General features: G+C 33.2%; 1 protein-coding gene across 1 annotated transcript in view; it reads left to right on the top strand.

Moving 5' to 3' along the window:
- The first annotated feature begins 5,958 nt into the window (after window positions 1–5,958).
- The window catches only part of LOC100373330 (complement factor B-like), a 30,279-nt gene continuing 16,035 nt past the window's right edge, over window positions 5,959–20,202 (top strand). Inside the window, exons 1-8 of the mRNA XM_085492400.1 lie at window positions 5,959–6,186; window positions 9,542–9,624; window positions 12,331–12,522; window positions 13,280–13,459; window positions 14,017–14,232; window positions 17,567–17,773; window positions 17,992–18,171; window positions 19,667–19,840. Of these exons, the coding sequence (XP_085348526.1) occupies window positions 9,561–9,624; window positions 12,331–12,522; window positions 13,280–13,459; window positions 14,017–14,232; window positions 17,567–17,773; window positions 17,992–18,171; window positions 19,667–19,840 (1,213 nt within the window). The 5' untranslated portion in view covers window positions 5,959–6,186; window positions 9,542–9,560. The remainder of the gene's footprint in view (window positions 6,187–9,541; window positions 9,625–12,330; window positions 12,523–13,279; window positions 13,460–14,016; window positions 14,233–17,566; window positions 17,774–17,991; window positions 18,172–19,666; window positions 19,841–20,202) is intronic.

Below are 20,202 nucleotides of genomic sequence, written 5' to 3'. Positions count from 1 at the left end.
TCAATTATTTCATCATTATTTCAATATCTTTCAATTATCTCAGCATTATTAAAATATCTTTCAATTATTTCATCATTATTTCAATATCTTTCAATTATTTCATCATTATTTCAATATCTTTCAATTATCTCATTATTATTTCAATATCTTTCAATTATTTCATCATTATTTCAATATCTTTCAATTATTTCATCATTATTTCAATATCTTTCAATTATCTCATTATTATTTCAATATCTTTCAATTCTTTCATCATTATTTCAATATTTTTCTAGTATTTCATCATTATTTCAATCTTTCAATTATCTCAGCATTATTTCAATATCTTTCAATTATTTCATCATTATTTCAATATCTTTCAATTATTTCATCATTATTTCAATATCTTTCAATTATCTCACCATTATTTCAATATCTTTCAATTATTTCATCATTATTTCAATATCTTTCAAGTATTTCATCATTATTTCAATCTTTCAATTATCTCAGCATTATTTCAATATCTTTCAATTATTTCATCATTATTTCAATATCTTTCAATTATTTCATCATTATTTCAATATCTTTCAATTATCTCACCATTATTTCAATATCTTTCAATTATTTCATCATTATTTCAATATCTTTCAATTATTTCATCATTATTTTAATATCTTTCAATTATCTCAGCATTATTTCAATATCTTTCAATTATTTCATCATTATTTCAATATCTTTCAAGTATTTCATCATTATTTCAATCTTTCAATTATATCAGCATTATTTCAATATCTTTCAATTATTTCATCATTATTTCAATATCTTTCAATTATTTCATCATAACTTCAATATCTTTCAATTATCTCACCATTATTTCAATATCTTTCAATTATTTCATCATTATTTCAATATCTTTCAATTATTTCATCATTATTGTAATATCTTTCAATTATCTCACCATTATTTTAATATCTTTCAATTATTTCACCATTATTTCAATATCTTTCAATTATTTCACCATTATTTCAATATCTTTCAATTATTTCATCATCATTTCAATATCTTTCAATTATTTCACCATTATTTCAATATCTTTCAATTATTTCACCATTATTTCAATATCTTTCAATTATTTCACCATTATTTCAATATCTTTCAATTAGTTCGCCATTATTTCAATATCTTTCAATTATTTCACCATTATTTCAATATCTTTCAATTAGTTCACCATTATTTCAATATCTTTCAATTATGTCATCATTATTTCAATATCTTTCAATTATTTCAAGGGTTTCAACTGCACGGGCAGCTGCATTCACAGCATCACAACATGCTTCCATCACTCCCACTATTTCAATCTCGTCTACACATATGCAGATATATTATGTCGGAACGGTTTTAATTAATGCATATTTCAGAGATACGTGCAAACCCATATTAAACATTTTCATTGGTAACATTTCTGATCGTGTTCTCGGAATTTCCAATTACTACAGTGTTTGTTAATTGTTTACCATGGTGTAGTTGAATATCGCGCATTTATAAGTGTTTAATGTGTACTCAAATGGATTTACAGTTGGGAATTAATTTCTTGAAATGTACTCGGAGGGGACGATAAACTGTCGGTCCCGTGTGCTCCCTGCGCACGTAAAAACACAGCATATTCTTGTAGGAATAGCGGATTACCGCGGGATGACTATATATAATAGTCTTAGACTATTTTCACAGACTTATAGACTTTCACAGACCTTAGAAAGCTGTTTTCTAAGGTCTATGATATAATCAGAATTAGACATGTTGTGTGAGAGCATGGAAGATACTAACTTATTATATTGGAAATTGCAAAAATATGGTATCACAAGAAATATTTACAACCCCATAAAAAATATGTATAGTGGGGTATCATACAGGGTAAAAATAAATAAAGGGCTCACAAATGAATTTGATTCATTTATGGGGGCAAAACAAGGCTGTAATATATAAGTCCAACTGTATTTAGTTTATTCATTTATGACTTGCCGGAACAAATAAAATCTACAAATGCCACCCCCCCCCCTGAACTAAACAGCCAAAAACTAAACTGCATTTTATTTGCTGATGACGTCCTAATCTTATCACAGACCCAGGAAGGTATGCAGTGCAGCATAGATGCACTGGCAAAATACAGCAATTCTTGGAAACTATCATTAAGCCTAAATAAAACTAAATTAATGGTATTCAATAAAAGAAATCATACATTAAATAGCAAGTCAGTGTTGTATGAAGGAAATGAAATTGCCACGGTTGGGTATAGTTTTCACACCGAATGGAAAATTAAAAACTGAGTCCAATACTTTAAACGAAAAAGCTATGAAAGCAATGTTTCCACTAAAGCAGTCTTTATTAACATTATCACATTATAAAATTAGCACAGCATTGAATTTATTTGATAAATTAATTGTACCAATTATTAATTATGGGTGGGAGGTATGGGAAGAAGAATCAGTAAAACATATAGAAAGTGTACAGTTTGCTTTCTGTAGATTTATTTTAGGTGTCAGTAAAAATGCAACAAAAAATGCTATTCTTGGAGAGCTGGGTAGATATCCATTGAACGTCAAAATTAAAAAACAGATGATAAAATATTGGTTATGGAAATAAAAACTTGGAAAACAGCATGGGTAGAAAGAATAGAAGAGATAACTAAAAACAACAATCTTTCAGAATTATCAAAACAACATGAAAAAAAGGTAGGGGAGGTACTCAGAGAAAATTATGTAAAAACATGGAGAAAGGAATTATTTAATGACAGCAGTGTCATGAATTTGTTTTTGCGTATCTGTTAACCGACTTAATTAGTTGATTATTAGCTGAATTGCTGTGTTATGTCTGTCATCGTGTAGGCCTATTTGAAGTTTTGGACGGAACTTGGCTCAGTGATTTGGAACTAATTACCAGATATCCGTCGCGATTCTGACAGTTGGTATTCCATAGTTATTAATGTAGTGAACGATTAATCAAAAGATATGACGTATTCAGTACTTAGTGTGATTGGCTTTATGATTGAGGGTTACGCCCTAGAGTCTTTTTACTGCTTTGTAATTGGTTAGAGTTTTGAAAATGAATAAAGAGAGTTTGAGTTGGTCTTGGCGAATACTCCACGACAGACGCAGTAGAGAGAGAGTGCAGTCCTGGGCAGTAGAGAGAGAGAGCAGTCCTGGGCAGTCGAGAGTCCAGTCCAGGGGCGAGCCTTGAGGCAGTCCAGTCTTGGGCGAGTCTTGGTTCAGCCTTGTGAGAGTCTTGGGGACTTTTCCCCAGGGCGCTGTGTCTTATAGAGTGCTCCAAAAGATCGACTAAGACGAGAGCTGAAACGTATTTCATTGTGTGTGTCTTATTTGACTGTAAAGTTAAAGTGACTTTCCCGATCCCGTACCTCAAGGGGACGAGATAGAGAGACGAGACGAGTTTTCCCCCTGACAAGTGTGGAGAAACCCCGGAAAGAGATTTTCCCCCTGATAGCAGAATGAATGCAGCAACAAACAAACAAACTTCATACAGAAAATTTAAAACTACCTTCAATATGGAGAATTATTTAAATGATAAAAAAAATTAAAATTAAGGCGATTATTTTGCAAATTTAGAATTTCTGACTATAAACTACTCATTGACACTGGCAGACAAAAGAAAATTCCTAGAAACGAAAGAGTATGTAAACTCTGCACAGATGATAAAATTGAAGACGAGTACCATTTCTTAATAGGATGCAGTAAATATGACGTACCCCGTAATAAATTATTTAAATATATACAGAACAAAAAATCTGACTTCTTGAAAATGAATGAAGAGGAAAATTAATTAATTATGACAAGCTTTGAAGGAATAAAAATTGCACAATTCATACATACAATTATGAACTTAAGAGATGAAACATAGCAACTCCATAAAATTAGTCTGCAGGTAGTTTTAATGCAATGGCATATTTAGTAGCTTAGTGGTTTTATTGTTATACTAATTTTCATGTTTTTTCTTTCCATTCTTAGTTACATTTATTCAATGTTTTATTCATGATTTTGGTGTTACAGTAATGAACTGTACTTCAGTTTTGCTTTGTTCTAAACAGTAGCATTAGCTTGTGATTTTATATGCTATTTGTGATATTAGTTGCGTGAAGTTTTATTTCTGTTTTTGGTTTACAACCATAAAATTACTCTCTGTAGTTGATTTTCGTGTTGAATAAAATTATTATTATAACGGATGGTGAGAGTATTGTCTGTCAATTGCCCCGTAACCTGTATATGTGTATAATGACGCGTACGAGTGGGTTAAAATGGCAATGGTCGTCGTAAAGTGGCAAATAAATAAATCTATGGCATTTATTTTGTCGTCATTGTTAATTCTACGTGTGCTAAAATTCTTGGAATTTAAGGTAGCGGGACTATTATTTGCATACTTGTTTTCATCTTCTAATTGTGACCAAATGACTACAAACAGACCCAGGAAAATATATATTTTTAGCATCGTCAATCAAGCTTTTCAAAAGTGTGTTTGCCATGCCCGTATCTGCATTCTACGATGCGATACTTAATCAAAAGTGAAAAATTACTTTTTTTGTAAAAAAAAATAATTACTTATTTATGCTGGTGATAAGAAGTTTTTTTTTCACTTTTCCTAGTTGTTCAATAGACTGGTAAATTGAATGTGTCTGGTCAGTTTTATTCAAGCAACGCGTTTTGAAAAGTAGTGTCCTGAATTTCAATTTCTGTTTTAGTCGTATTGCCCCCAACTCAAACCACAACACATTGGTAAATAATCCATGAAATAGTTTGTCTGGACACATTCAAGTTCCTCTCATTGTAACCTTAGAGCTGTAAAAATTTGGTGTTAATCCGACGACACTAAGTATACGTTATTTTTTGTTAAAGACCTTGTATTTTGAAAAACATAAACTCCTAGAAATCGTTGATGAAAACACCAAAATCAATTATTTTTTCATTGGCTGTGTGACCTTGTGTCTGACACATTCATATGCAAATGACTAATCTGTGAAACAAACAGGGGCGGAGACAAACCACTCAAATGTTTGGAAACACTCATTGTGTGTCAGATAGCTAACTGATAACACATCCTAACATTGCTTTGTCTTGAGTTTATCTTTGAAACTCATAGGCACACAGATTAAACCTGTGTTGTTGATTTTGGAAAACACTACTGAGGCTGCCTTGCTTCCCTTCAGAAAATCTACATTTTAACCAACTTACATGACATTCTATGTTATGTTGACTTTATCGCATGAAAGTTTATAGTGCATTTCATCAATTAATAAATGTAATTTTCAACACAAATAATAGTCTCGCTACCTTAAATCAGGGATTTAAATATCAACGTGTGGTTTTTAAAGTTTGGGTGGGGTTTTCTTTAAACAGAGGAACGAAGAATATATATGTTATGATTAAACAGTATGAATATTCTGTCTTCGTTCTTCAGTTTAAACACATCAATGAAAAAAGCGCCCCTATTCAATTTTAAAATAGTTTCCCCCCCCCCGTCGAATAAAATGACCAGTTCCTGAGTCAGAAAATGATTAGATAACTTCGCCCCTCGTTTTATGGCGCGGCCCGGGAGCGCAGCCCAAATGATTGACGCATAATCTACCAAACGAGTTAATTATCTAATGTATGTTGGCGTGATGGTGTTGTCTGCAAACAGTTTGTACAGTGGAAGTGGAACGCACTTCCTGTGTGTTTTCTCTATATGCCGGAAGAGCAGTTCACAGAACTGCGTCGGAAATGTGATAGGACGCACGTCCTTGCGTTGTAAGCAAATACGACCCGATACCAAAAATCGAAAAGATGATATCCTGTTTGTGTAACTATGTTACTATGTCGTCTGCAAACAGTTCGTACCAAAAGTAGAACAAAGCGCTCTCTGTAGAGCAGTTCGGAGAACCATGTAGGAAATGTGATAGTCAAGCACGCATCTAACACTGTAAACTAATACTACCCGGCCCTAGGAATCTGTGTTTCTTGGTAATGTTTGCATTTCTTACTCTTAATCTTTCGTACAGATGTCAAGTCGTTATTTGACCTTTATCGTACAGATCACGTCGACGTCACTAGAAGTAAAGCTGCTACATCAACAATAGCCAGCACGTTTCGTAAGCGAAATAACATTTGTTTATGTCCGGTTCTATACAGGACCACATTTGCTGATTTGTGAAGTTTAACAGAGGTAAGAACGAATGTGTAGTGTTGAATACTTTTAGCTCCAAAATAGCATGAAGATTGTAGAACATGGTTTGCAGTTCAATGTTTGTGCGTATTGCATATGAGAAAATTTATTTTTCATTTGATTTAATTTTCGCGGATTTATCTTTTTCAAAATTGCCTGTCAGAAATACTTATTTTTGTTCATATTTGCTGATAACTTGAAATACAATAATAAGTTTATTCAGATTAGGTACAAAGGCAGTATATTATTCCATGAAGATGCAAGTTGAATTTTGTTGAGATTCTATGCAATATAGCAGCAATTTTTTTTTTTGCAGAAATTCACACTCTATTCACAGATGGTAGTGTTCGCACATCAATGAAAGTTGATTTTGGTAGACATTTTGTTGGACAAAAATCCATTTTTCACACATTTTGGCTTCTATCTATTTACACATTACATTTAGGTCCACACTTGTTTCACAGATAATTGTGTTCTACAACATCAACAAAAGTTGATTTCTATTACAATCCAATTCAAGATGGTCGCCTGGTAGCCATTTCGTTTATGTTTTGAACTTGCACAGTTCAATATGGTCGATCTTCTGACACATCAACAAAAAATTAGTTGTGTTACAACTAATTCAAGATGGTCAGCTATAAGCCATTTTGTTTGACCAAAATATAAATTTTGATATGTTTGTACAATTCTGCTTATATCTTAAATTCTTCCTGCCTTTTTAGATTTAAATTTACTGCACAGACAGTTGTATAGTAGCCTACATTGTATCAATGATATTTGGTCTGTGTCACAATCCACTGATGCTCTTGCTGATTTGTTTTAAAGCAAGGGAGTCATCACCTGCGCATGTGTCAGACAGCCATAGCGTGTCATTGTTTACAAACAAGCATATACCCATGAGCCTTTGTGTATTGTTATTGTCGTTTGAGACTCAATTCGCAGGTGACGACCTCTTCACTTTAAACTTGGTACATGTATGATGGTTTCAGAAATTGATGGTGTAATGGTGACCTTGAATTAACAAATTTAGTCTGAAAGAGACTGTTTTCAAAGGCAGCATATGAATGTAGTTAATTATTCTTCAATCTGATAAAAATCTAATATTGTATGGTGTGAATTTTATTGAATTTTATATATTTTATTTTAACTATGTATTTTTATTATTTAGTAATTATTTTATATTATGTATATCTTATTTTTATTCTTAGAACAAGTTGTTTGTCATTGCTGTTCATTGTTAGATAGATCTTAAAAATCATTTCTGAAAGTTTCATTATTTTAACCTTTTACAAGACGTTGCTGTTTTTAGTCTGCATCATTTCGAAAATTTTTCATTTTCAAATCCAAACTGTTCTAAATTGTGAAACATACTATTTACACTGTTAATATTGCTCATTAATATTCATAAGCACTCTGATTGGGCTGGCAAGATCCCTGACGAATAATTTTAGTGATTAACACATTGCCTTCTGACTACTATGTTTGTGGAGCAAGACTGCGTTTGTAATAATTCCTTAAGGCCACTGAGATATGTTATAAAGAACAAGTTTAATAACAGCAAGTAAAGCCAAAAAATAGTCATAAATAAACAAACATAAAAATAATAAAATATAAAAATAAAAAATAAAAATTGAGCCTATACTTATATTGCATTTCAATCAGATTGCATGTACCAATTTTATATATTTTGCACCTGGATATGAGTAAACTGAAATGAACCAATTTTGTATTTTGCACCTGGATATTAGTGAACTGAAATGTACCAATTTTATATACTCCTCACCTGGATACAAGTGAACTGAAATGTACCAATTTTATATACTAGGCACCTGGATACAAGTGCACTGAAATGTACCATTTTTGATACTTGGCACCTGGATACAAGTGAACTGAAATGTACCAATTTTATATGCTGGGCACCTGGATACAAGTGCACTGAAATGTACCATTTTTGATACTTGGCACCTGGATACAAGTGAACTGAAATGTACCAATTTTATATACTCAGCACCTGGATACAAGTGAACTGAAATGTACCAATTTTATATACTCCCACCGAGTTATGAGTGAACTGAAATGTACCAATTTTATATGCTGGGCACCTGGATACAAGTGAACTGAAATGTACCATTTTTGATACTTGGCACCTGGATACAAGTGAACTGAAATGTATCAATTTTATATACTCGGCACCTGGATATAAGTGAACTGAAATGTACCAATTTTATATACTTAGCACCTTGTTATGAGTGAACTGAAATGTACCAATTTTATATGCTGGGCACCTGGATACAAGTGAACTGAAATGTACCATTTTTGATACTTGGAACCTGGATACAAGTGAACTGAAATGTATCAATTTTATATACTCATTTCACCTGGATATAAGTGAACTGAAATGTACCAATTTTATATACTTAGCACCTTGTTATGAGTGAACTGAAATGTACCAATTTTATATACTAGGCACCTGGTTATGAGTGAACTGAAATGTACTAATTTTTTATACTCCGCACCTAGATACAAGTGAACTGAAATGTACCAATTTTATATACTAGGCACCTGGTTATGAGTGAACTGAAATGTACTAATTTTATATACTCGGCACCTAGATACAAGTGAACTGAAATGTACCAATTTTATATACTCTGCACCTGAATACAAGTGACCTGAAATGTACTAATTTTATATACTCGGCACCTGGATACAAGTGAACTGAAATGTACTAATTTTATATACTGGGCACCTAGATACAAGTGAACTGAAATGTACCAATTTTATTTACTTGCACCTGGGTATTCCTCTTATACCGGGGTAGCTTGCCACATTTTTGCTGTGGTTTCATGGTTTTATCCTTATGTAGTGGATCTAATGTCAAAGATTGGTTAAAACTGGTAGTGAGTGCATCGCAAATTAATTGGTTTCAAGATAAATTGTCTGCAATAAAAATTTATTAGTCATAGTATTTTAGTTAAGTCTCCATGCATGCATCCAAGGCTGTATCTAGGACACCTCTAAATAATTCTCTTCAAATCTTACACATACATGTACATAATATTTTAACTGGTATATATGAATGTGATTGTTTCTTAATTCAGTTAAAGATGACCAACTGGCGTTAATTTTTATTGTAAAAATATCTAAAATCACATATTTTAACATGTTCGGAACTAGATCTTGGGAATGTATGCTGCCAGTATTTGATCCGTTGAGCAACTGTGATGTATATTCTCATCGATAGCGAATTTGGTCCCCCTCAAAGTACCAGGATGTGTGACCTTAAGGGGTTTTACTTACTGGACGTACTGTATATAACCTTTGTTTATCAATACATGTATGTATTTTATCATTACAGACATACTGCCTGGCATAGAATGCATCGGTTATTATTAATTCTAGTATTATGTAGTATTGTGTACTATACTGAGTCAACCAAAGGTAATTATGCCAACTTTCATTTTATGTATATAGGACAGTATCCACATGTGCAATATCTGGTTATTGCACTGTACAATAATGCACAAAGATCCACTGGCTTAGAATGTTAATTGTAACATTTGATATTGTAACCTTTGTTTATATGGGTTAGTCTCCATGGATACTTGCATGTATGCTTCTATACACCTTAAGCGACTTTCTTTAAACCTTAATGTTTTTCTCCACGAAAACATCTTCTGCCAGGGCAAGTCTGTTATTCACTAATCAAAATTCTACTGACGCATGAACAGTGTTGAAGTGCATTAGCAGACAATCTGTTAGCTCTGATTTTGACGAAAAACACTTGAGTGTAGACAAAGTTTTTAAAACTTTTCATGGCATCAATATGTCGCATCAAATCATGTTCACCCCAATCAAAAAAAAAATTTAATCCTATTTCTTTCTTTATTTAATTACCTTGATCTTACTTGATAATATTTTAATAATCAGCATTGATTTATTAGTCCCTGTTCGGATGCAGTCCGAAAACAGGGACTTATGTTTTGACCTCCGTGTGTGCGTGTGTGTGACTGTGTGTGTCTTAGAAATGCCTGGACCAATCACAATCAAACTTCACACATACATCATACATGATATTATACATATGCACATCAATTTGTTTTACGATCTGATTCAAGCTGGCCGAATGGTGGCCATTTTTGTGCTACAAAATCATAAAAATCAAGCATTTCTCAGCTGTTTACAGATGGATTTTGTTCAAACTTGATATATACATTAGACATTATGGGACCTTGATGCAAATAGTTTTGTTTTTCAGATAAGATCAAAATGGCCGACTGGTGGCCATTTTGTTTTAATGAATGTGGTTCTAGTGCCATATCTCTGACTTGCTTTGACTGATTATGTTCACATTTTAAATATTCATTACAGATCATGTTATAGATATACGGTTATATTGGTTTGATGATCCTTTTCAAAGTGACCAAATGGTGGCTAATTTTGTGCTAAAAAAATCCTCAAATATCAAGCATTTCTTGCATTTATGGATGGATTTTGTTCAAACTTATAACATACATTAGACATTACAGGTTCCTAATGCACGTCATTTTATTTTTCAGATTGGACTCAAAATGGCTGTCTGGCGGCCATTTTGTTTTAATGATTGGGCTTCTAGAGCCATATCTCTTAAATGCTTTGACTGATTATATTCAAATTTTATATATTCATTATACATCATGTTATATATATATACATGTATTCAAAATGGCTGATTTTGAATGCTGTTCCAGAGAAATATCTCTCAATATGGACAAGTACTTGTTTGATGATCAGATACAAATGTCAATCATTTTAATGTTAAAAAAAATCATATTCCTGACATGGTTATATTCCAGCTATACTACTATAAACAAAACTATATATCTTAAATTTGATAACTAACTGGGACTGTGCCATGCATGGCTTGTTTTCGATTGTTGACCTTTGACTGACTGGTGGCCATTTTTGTTCCAAACAACAGCGAAAATCAACATTTCGACATGTCATCAATCGTTTCTCGGACATGCCTTGACAGATTTCATTAAAACTTGCCATTGACATCAGTCATAGTGGGTAAAATTACTGATGCACTACTACTGATTCAATTCAAAATAGTCAACTGGTGGCCATTTTGTTTTTTTATCAGTGTTCTGTCCATTTTACAGAGATGATTTTACAGATTGAGTTTAAATTTGGTACAAAGGCAAGATACAAATGTATACATATGTGATGTGTTAAATGTTGTACATCACAAGTCATAATACATGAGAATATCGCTTTGTTTTATTTTGTTCAACATTTGGACAGTTTCTGAGGCATTTTAACTAGGACAGCAAGTTCAGTTCATTGCAACAGGATAAAAGTATTGTTTCACACATTTCTTGATTTATTTGTTTCCAAGAACTGAACATATGGTGGCAATGTAATAGTATACGCTTATTTTTACTGGCATAGAATGCCACCTATCACACTTACAACATTAATCTTGCAATTAGAGAATTGAATACATCTGGCATTTATCAGGATTGTACTTTAATTGATGGTTATTATTTTAAACACAGTCTCCTGCAGTGAAATTGATTGCACTTTGATGAAAATATATTACAATGGTGCTGAAAACAAATGGCAGACTGGGTAGAACTAATTGGCAATATTCCAAGTTATCCCTAGATAGGGTCAGAAGAGAATATACAGACCATCTTTAATCATAGTTATTGACCTAGGGCTTTGGTATTCTCAGAGTATACAATCTCAAGGTCAAAAATTGTGAAGAAAATACTGAAGGGCATGGAGGCAATTACCTTCTTGGCTTCCATGTGGACTCTCATCAGATTTATTCTCAGTTTTGACTCATAATATTGCGTTGAAAGTTTATCTTGGGAACTGGTGATTATGCAGATTAGATGCATCTCAAATTTAATTTCAATAACAAAAATCTAATTATTATGTAAATAAATCTCAACTGCTAACCATGCTTTAACAGAGCTGTAAACAACAGAATACCCCAACTCACCACTAGGTGGCAGTAATCATGAGAAGGAAATCTTTTGCACTGTAGGTATTACCAGACACTAGTGTTTTTGGTTTCATGCAACAATTGCACAATTTTCTTTAACTTGACACTGAAAAATTGTCACAACCATTCTTAATCATTTTTTTTTTCTGTAGAATGCAGAAAGCTAAGACAACCATCACGTGGAAATATATACTATCTGACAGCAGATGGAGCAGATAAGCTCACCTATCCTGTTGGTTATACACTAAGATTTGTATGTGATGATGGTTTTACATTGACTGGAACTACATTTCGTAGTTGTTCATCAAATGGAAGGTGGTCAGGACAACATGTCACGTGTCGAGGTAAGATACTTTTACGAACAAAAAAATAGCAAAATTTTGATTACCATGCCTAATAAGAAAGGAATTTCTCTTTTATCTTTTTAAAAATTGTTTATATGTCTCATGTGAGGATTCATAACACATCAAATGGTTTTTCGATATCGGTATCTGCTATAAAGATAAAGATACTTCAGTAATGCATTGTTTTTTTCAAATATTGAAGCATAGAATTTTTATAAAATCCAGGCCCAAAATGCACTTTCAATTATATTCAATACAAATATCAATTCTGAAAGTGATGTAATATGGATATAGGCTAAAAATAAAATAATAATAATAATAATACCAAATTAGTATATGTGTTTTCGTGCATCCCAAATTAATATCTCAGAAATTTAAACTTCACACATATACATCATACATTTGGGATACATATATGCATGCATGTCCATTTGTTTCACAATCAGTATGGCTGAGTGGCTGCCACTTTAGTTACAAGAACCACTCACATTTTTGTTGTGGTCGAACAAAAATAGCCAACTTGTGGCCTTTTTTTATGGAAATCATATATAGTCAAGTTTCTCTGGAATACAATGACAGTGATTTTGATCAATGTGGGTAACAGATGATAATGCTCTAAAATTGGTTGTAATGTATATTGAGATTGACTATATGTAATACTAAATATAGACTGTTCATTCCACAAGTAATTTGTTTATATATGTTTTCTCAGTACATGTGAGCCAGTATGTAAATTTTACTTTGATATTTCTTGCAGCTCCTCCATGTAGAAGACCGGAAGCACCAGAAAATGGGGGCATCATAGAAGACAGATATGTATTTCATCATGGTGATGTAGTGAGTTTCTTTTGTAATGCTGGATATCAATTGAATGGAATAAGTAGGACAACATGTGAATTAGGTTCTGTTTGGAATGATCATGTTCCTACATGTCAACGTAAGTCTTTGTTTTAAGTTGAATTGGTTATTTAAGATACACTGACCCCTCACTAAGTTGCAAGTGTTGGGATCAAAGCAACTTATCAGGGGTCATGCTATACCAAGGGATCTCATGAAAGAAAAGAATTTTTGGAGTTATCCAACTACCCACGACTTAGCCAAAATCGCGACTTACTGATGCGCGTCTTAGCGAGGGTCGCTGAGTCAGAGACCATCAGCTAGTTTTTCAGTGCCATTGTACATCCATTGAGTCAGATTATCAGCTAGTTTTTCAGTGCCATTGTACATCCATTGAGTCAGATTATCAGCTAGTTGTTCAATGCCATTGTACATCCATTGAGTCAGATTATCAGCTAGTTGTTCAATGCCATTGTACATCCATTGAGTCAGATTGTCAGCTAGTTTTTCAGTATTCTTCACTGAATGAAAATAGTGTTCAAATATATGTAATAAATGAGTGACTGAATGAAAAATTTAAAATAATTTAAAATTTAAGTAAATGAATAGTAGAATTTTGACTGCAACAATATTTTCGAATTTTTTTTGATTTTTCAGCAAATGTATTTTGTAGTGATCCTGGTTACATTTCCAATGGTACTCGTACTGAAGAGAATATTTATTCTGATGTAGAAGATCCAATTGGATCACCTCTATATATTTATGAAAGCACTGTGACATATTCTTGTAATGCAAGATATCGTATGGTAGGAGCATCTAGTATATCATGTTTATTAAATGCTACTTGGTCTGCTGATGTACCTTATTGTGAAGGTATGTATATCTGTTACTCTTTTCACCACCAGTTTTCTCTCTCTTCATCCAAAATAGTCCCATTTATAGTCTCACTTTCATTCAGAAGATTGGTACAAAAATAACAAATTTGTTTGAGCAAAAACTAAAAATTTACTCAAAATTTGCTTCTAATGGAGAAAATACAATACATGTACTTCTATTGGAGGTGTGCTTCTAATAGAGAAAATACAATACATGTACTTGTATTGGATGTGTGCTTCTAATAGAGAAAATACAATACATGTACTTCTTTTGGAGGTGTGCTTCTAATAGAGAAAATACAATACATGTACTTGTATTGGATGTGTGCTTCTAATAGAGAAAATACAATACATGTACTTCTTTTGGAGGTGTGCTTCTAATAGAGAAAATACAATACATGTACTTCTATTGGATGTGTGCTTCTAATAGAGAAAATACAATACATGTACTTCTATTGGATGTGTGCTTCTAATAGAGAAAATACAATACATGTACTTCTTTTGGAGGTGTGCTTCTAATAGAGAAAAAACAATACATGTACTTCTATTGGAGGTGTGCTTCTAATAGAGAAAATACAATACATGTACTTCTATTGGAGGTATGCTTCTAATAGAGAAAATACAATACATGTACTTCTATTGGAGGTGTGCTTCTAATAGAGAAAATACAATACATATACTTCTATTGGAGGTGTGCTTCTAATAGAGAAAATACAATATGTGTACTTCTATTGAAGGTGTGCTTCTAATAGAGAAAATACTGTAACAATACATGTACTTCTATTGGAGGTGTGCTTCTAATAGATAAAATACAATATGTGTACTTCTATTGGAGGTGTGCTTCTAATAGAGAAAATACAATACATGTACTTCTATTGGAGGTGTGCTTCTAATACAGGAAATACAATACATGTACTTCTATTGGAGGTGTGCTTCTAATAGAGAAAATACAATACATGTACTTCTATTGGAGAAAATACAATATGTGTACTTCTATTGGAGGTGTGCTTCTAATAGAGAAAATACAATACATGTACTTCTATTGGAGGTGTGCTTCTAATAGATAAAATACAGTACATGTACTTCTATTGGAGGTGTGCTTCTAATAGAGAAAATACAATACATGTACTACTATTGGAGGTGTGCTTCTAATAGATAGAATACAGTACATGTACTTCTATTGGAGGTGTGTTTCTAATAGAGAAAATACAATACATGTACTTCTATTGGAGGTGTGCTTCTAATAGAGAAAATACAATACATGTACTTGTATTGGATGTGTGCTTCTAATAGAGAAAATACAATACATGTACTTCTATTGGAGGTGTGCTTCTAATAGATAAAATACAATACATGTACTTCTATTGGATGTGTGCTTCTAATAGAGAAAATACAATACATGTACTTCTATTGGAGGTGTGCTTCTAATAGATAGAATACAGTACATGTACTTCTATTGGAGGTGTGCTTCTAATAGATAAAATACAATACATGTACTTCTATTGGATGTGTGCTTCTAATACAGGAAATACAATACATGTACTTCTATTGGAGGTGTGCTTCTAATAGAGAAAATACAATACATGTACTTCTATTGGAGGTGTGCTTCTAATAGATAAAATACAATATGTGTACTTCTATTGGAGGTGTGCTTCTAATAGAGAAAATACAATACATGTACTTCTATTGGAGGTGTGCTTCTAATAGATAAAATACAGTACATGTGCTTCTATTGGAGGTGTGCTTCTAACAGAGAAAATACAATACATGTACTACTCCGCTGTTGACTTTGTCGAGCGGAGCTTATCATATGAGTGATTGTCCTCCGTCGTCCGTCGTTGTCCATGTCAATGTTTTACTTTTTAGCTCCGCTGTCGACTTTGTCAAGCGGAGCTTATCATATGAGTGATTGTCCTCCGTCATCCGTCGTTGTCCGTGTCAATGTTTTACTTTTTAGCTCCGCTAACGACTTTGTCAAGCGGAGCTCATCATATGAGTGATTGTCCTCCGTCGTTGTCTGTGTCAATGTTTTACTTTTTAGCTCCGCTGTCAACTTTGTCGAGCGGAGCTTATCATATGAGTGATTGTCCTCCGTCGTCCGTCGTTGTCCGTGTCAATGTTTTACTTTTTAGCTCCGCTGTCGACTTTGTCAAGCGGAGCTTATCATATGAGTGATTGTCCTCCGTCGTCCGTCGTTGTCCGTGTCAATGTTTTACTTTTTAGCTCCGCTGTCGACTTTGTCGAGCGGAGCTTATCATATGAGTGATTGTCCTCCGTCCTCCGTCGTTGTCCGTGTCAATGTTTTACTTTTTAGCTCCGCTGTCGACTTTGTCAAGCGGAGCTTATCATATGAGTGATTGTCCTCCGTCGTCCGTCGTTGTCCGTGTCAATGTTTTACTTTTTAGCTCCGCTGTTGACTTTGTCAAGTGGAGCTTATCATATGAGTGATTGTCCTCCGTCGTTGTCCGTGTCAATGTTTTACTTTTTAGCTCCGCTGTTGACTTTGTCAAGCGGAGCTTATCACATGAGTGATTGTCCTCCGTCGTTGTCCGTGTCAATGTTTTACATTTTAGCTCCGCTGTTGACTTTGTCAAGCGGAGCTTATCATATGAGTGGATTGTCCTCCGTCGTTGTCCGTGTCAATGTTTTACTTTTTAGCTCCGCTGTTGACTTTGTCAAGCGGAGCTTATCATATGAGTGATTGTCGTCCGTCGTTGTCCGTGTCAATGTTTTACTTTTTAGCTCTGCTGTTGACTTTGTCAAGCGGAGCTTATCATATGAGTGATTGTCCGGCGTCGTTCGTGTCAATGTTTTACTTTTTCGACTTCTTCTTGAAAACTACAAGCCTGAATGCTTTGATACTTGGTGTATGTGTACCTTGGTTAGACCTTACTTAGATTTGTTCATTTCATGATGATATCTTCAATTCTCTGATTTTGGTGAATATTTTAGTCATTTTTGCTAAAAAGTGATATTTTTGAATTCTTGTTGACATATTGTTCATTTTCTAATGATATCTTCTGTTCTTTAATTGGAATGTGCATTGCTAACAGCGGAGCTATCTCAGCCGAGAGGCTGCTTGTTTTGTATTCTTTAGTATTTCTAGAAATGAATGCTAATTCAGTGAAAATTTGGGTCAATTTTCTGCTTTTACTCAAAAACATTTGGCTATTTGTTTCCAATCTTTTGAAGGAAATGTGCAGACTACTACTAGTCAAGACTACTTTGTGAATTTGTGATGCAAAAAGGAACTGTTGGTAAAAAGGTAAAAATGCAGATAGAAACAAATCTGTAAGACTGAATATTACTATGTATGTTACTTTTTTACATAGAAATTAATATCACCTGTCCACCTTTACTGGAGCAAATAGAGAATGGTAATTCTACAGTTGAAGATAGACCTTATTTACATAATGAGATCATACGATACAGTTGTAATCAAGGATATAGAATAAGGGGACCAAAATGGAGAGTTTGTGATACGTACACAAGTGATGTCGCAATGTGGACTGATGAAACTGAAACAGTTCATTGTGAAGGTGTGGCACTAGTTTTTAATTATTTTGTTAAATGTATTTTATTATTATAGTATTATTAAATCAACCGCAGTTTTATCACTGTTGTTGTCAATGGCTCATGTATATATACTAAGTCGATAGCAAAAAATGTTATGAACAATTTTCAATAATTTATTAGTACTTTATCATAGTCTGGTTGTGTGTATAGTCTTATTTAATGGTATATTTACTTTCTTTAGAAATCAGGTGTCCGAACCCTTTAAGTCCAGAAGGTGGTAGAAAAGTTGGTAGCTCTTATGAACTTGGTGATACTGTAACATTCCGTTGTGGAAGTGGATATACTCTCTATGGATCAGAGAGTAGAACATGCATGGAAAATGGTAAATGGAATGGAACATTAACCATATGTGACAATGGAGGTAAATTTAATTCAAGTTTAATTAACTTGTTTCTATGTTAACATAAAGTTGATTAATCTATTTATTTATTTGACTACTAACAGTCCTCACTTATGCAAGGAGCTGCATCTTGTCATATTTTACTTAATTACAAGGTTAAAAGATTTCTTTCTTTTCTTTTCTTCTATTTCTTTATTTATTTCTGCATTATGGTTCTCTGTGTTCTTGCCCAGAAGTTATAGCCCTTGTATTACATTTTCTTTTCAGTAATTTACCTGTAGTTCCATGAAAAAAAAAAACATAGTCTGTGAAGTAAATTACTCATACTTGTAAAGACCTATACATTAATTGTGTGTATAGTCTTGTGTAAAAATACCACAAGATACATGTATTGAGAAAATTGTCCTCTAAGTCTGTGTATAGGCTTCTGTAAAAATACCACAAGATACATGTATTGAGAAAATTGTCCTCTAAGTCTGTGTATAGTCTTGTGTAAAAATACCACAAGATACATGTATTGAGAAAATTGTCCTCTAAGTCTGTGTATAGTCTTGTGTAAAAATACCACAAGATACATGTATTGAGAAAATTGTCCTCCAAGTCTGTGTATAGTCTTGTGTAAAAATACCACAAGATACATGTATTGAGAAAATTGTCCTCTAAGTCTGTGTATAGTCTTGTGTAAAAATACCACAAGATACATGTATTGAGAAAATTGTCCTCCAAGTCTGTGTATAGTCTTGTGTAAAAATACCACAAGATACATGTATTGAGAAAATTGCCCTCTAAGTCTGTGTATATTCTTGACTTGTCTATGAGTTGATATGTTTGTGTATTCAAACCTTTCAATGATTTCTAAGGGAATATGCATTACTGTCAACATTCAAAATTTTGAATGCCTATCTTGTAAATAAGAATATTGGTAAAAAAATATCCAAAATCTTCTGGGAACACTAAGACTGGGTTTTACTGTCAACAAATTTAAGGAATTATAAAAATAATATAATAAGCTAAGGAGTAGTTAATAATTGAAAAAATCAATTGCAAACATATCAACCATGGTTGTTTAAATCACTAAAAGTACCTTCATGATTAACCCTTTCATTTTTTCATCACCAGACTTTTTCAGCCCAAATTTTTCTGCATTTTTTTTTATATATCTGGAAATGAACCCTAATTTTGGAGCCAACAGACAAAATTTAAGTCAATTTTCAGTTTTAACTCAAATATTTGGCTATTTTCGCCCCAATCTTTTGAAGGAAAGTGCAGACTATAAACAAGACTATTTTGTGAATATGTGATGAAAAAAAGAGAGCTGTTGGTGAAACAGTTAAGTGCCTGAAAAACGACAACATTACAAGTTCATCAAAATTATTTCAGACATTCCAGAACTGGATCTCAGTAGTGTAAGGATAGATTTCATTCAAACTTTGCGTGAACATCAGGCATTATGGGACCTTGATGCATATCATTTTGATTGGATCCTGATATCTTACTTACTTGTGTCTTGTTACAGCTTCAGACTGTCCAAATCCTGGCATTCCCATCAATGGACGTAAAAGCGGTTACCGCTACAATGTGCGTAACACAGTACGCTTTTACTGTAAACGGGGGTATGATATGATTGGTTCCCCAGTAAGAGAATGTCTACCAACTGGTAGATGGTCTGGAGAAGATGTCACCTGTGAAGGTTAGTATTTCAGTTTCTGTTATTACCAGGGTTAATAAGCCAAAAAAATGATTGTCCTGCTGACCCGATAAATCTAGAAAGTTGGTGGTGTTAAAATGATGGTCCTGATAGATCAGTCAAATATGGCAGTTTTGAATCAAATTTGACATGATATATTAACTGCAGGTTGGATATTAAACAAATTTACAGTGGCCCCTTGCTAGGTCATGAGTGTCGGAATCCAAGCAAAAACCGTGACTTATCGAAGGTCTTGACTTGCCAAAGGGGTCTTGTGAAAGGGGAGTTTATGCATTGAAAATGAATAAAAAGCACATATACACACATAGGTTTATTTATACCGGTAGTATATTTTCTTTATTGAA

This window comes from Saccoglossus kowalevskii, chromosome 17, assembly GCF_978046115.1.
Source record: "Saccoglossus kowalevskii chromosome 17, keSacKowa6.1, whole genome shotgun sequence".
In the NCBI taxonomy this organism is placed as follows: Eukaryota; Metazoa; Hemichordata; class Enteropneusta; family Harrimaniidae; genus Saccoglossus; species Saccoglossus kowalevskii.
Note: the sequence above shows the minus strand (reverse complement) of the source record. Positions and strands in the feature narration are given on the sequence as shown.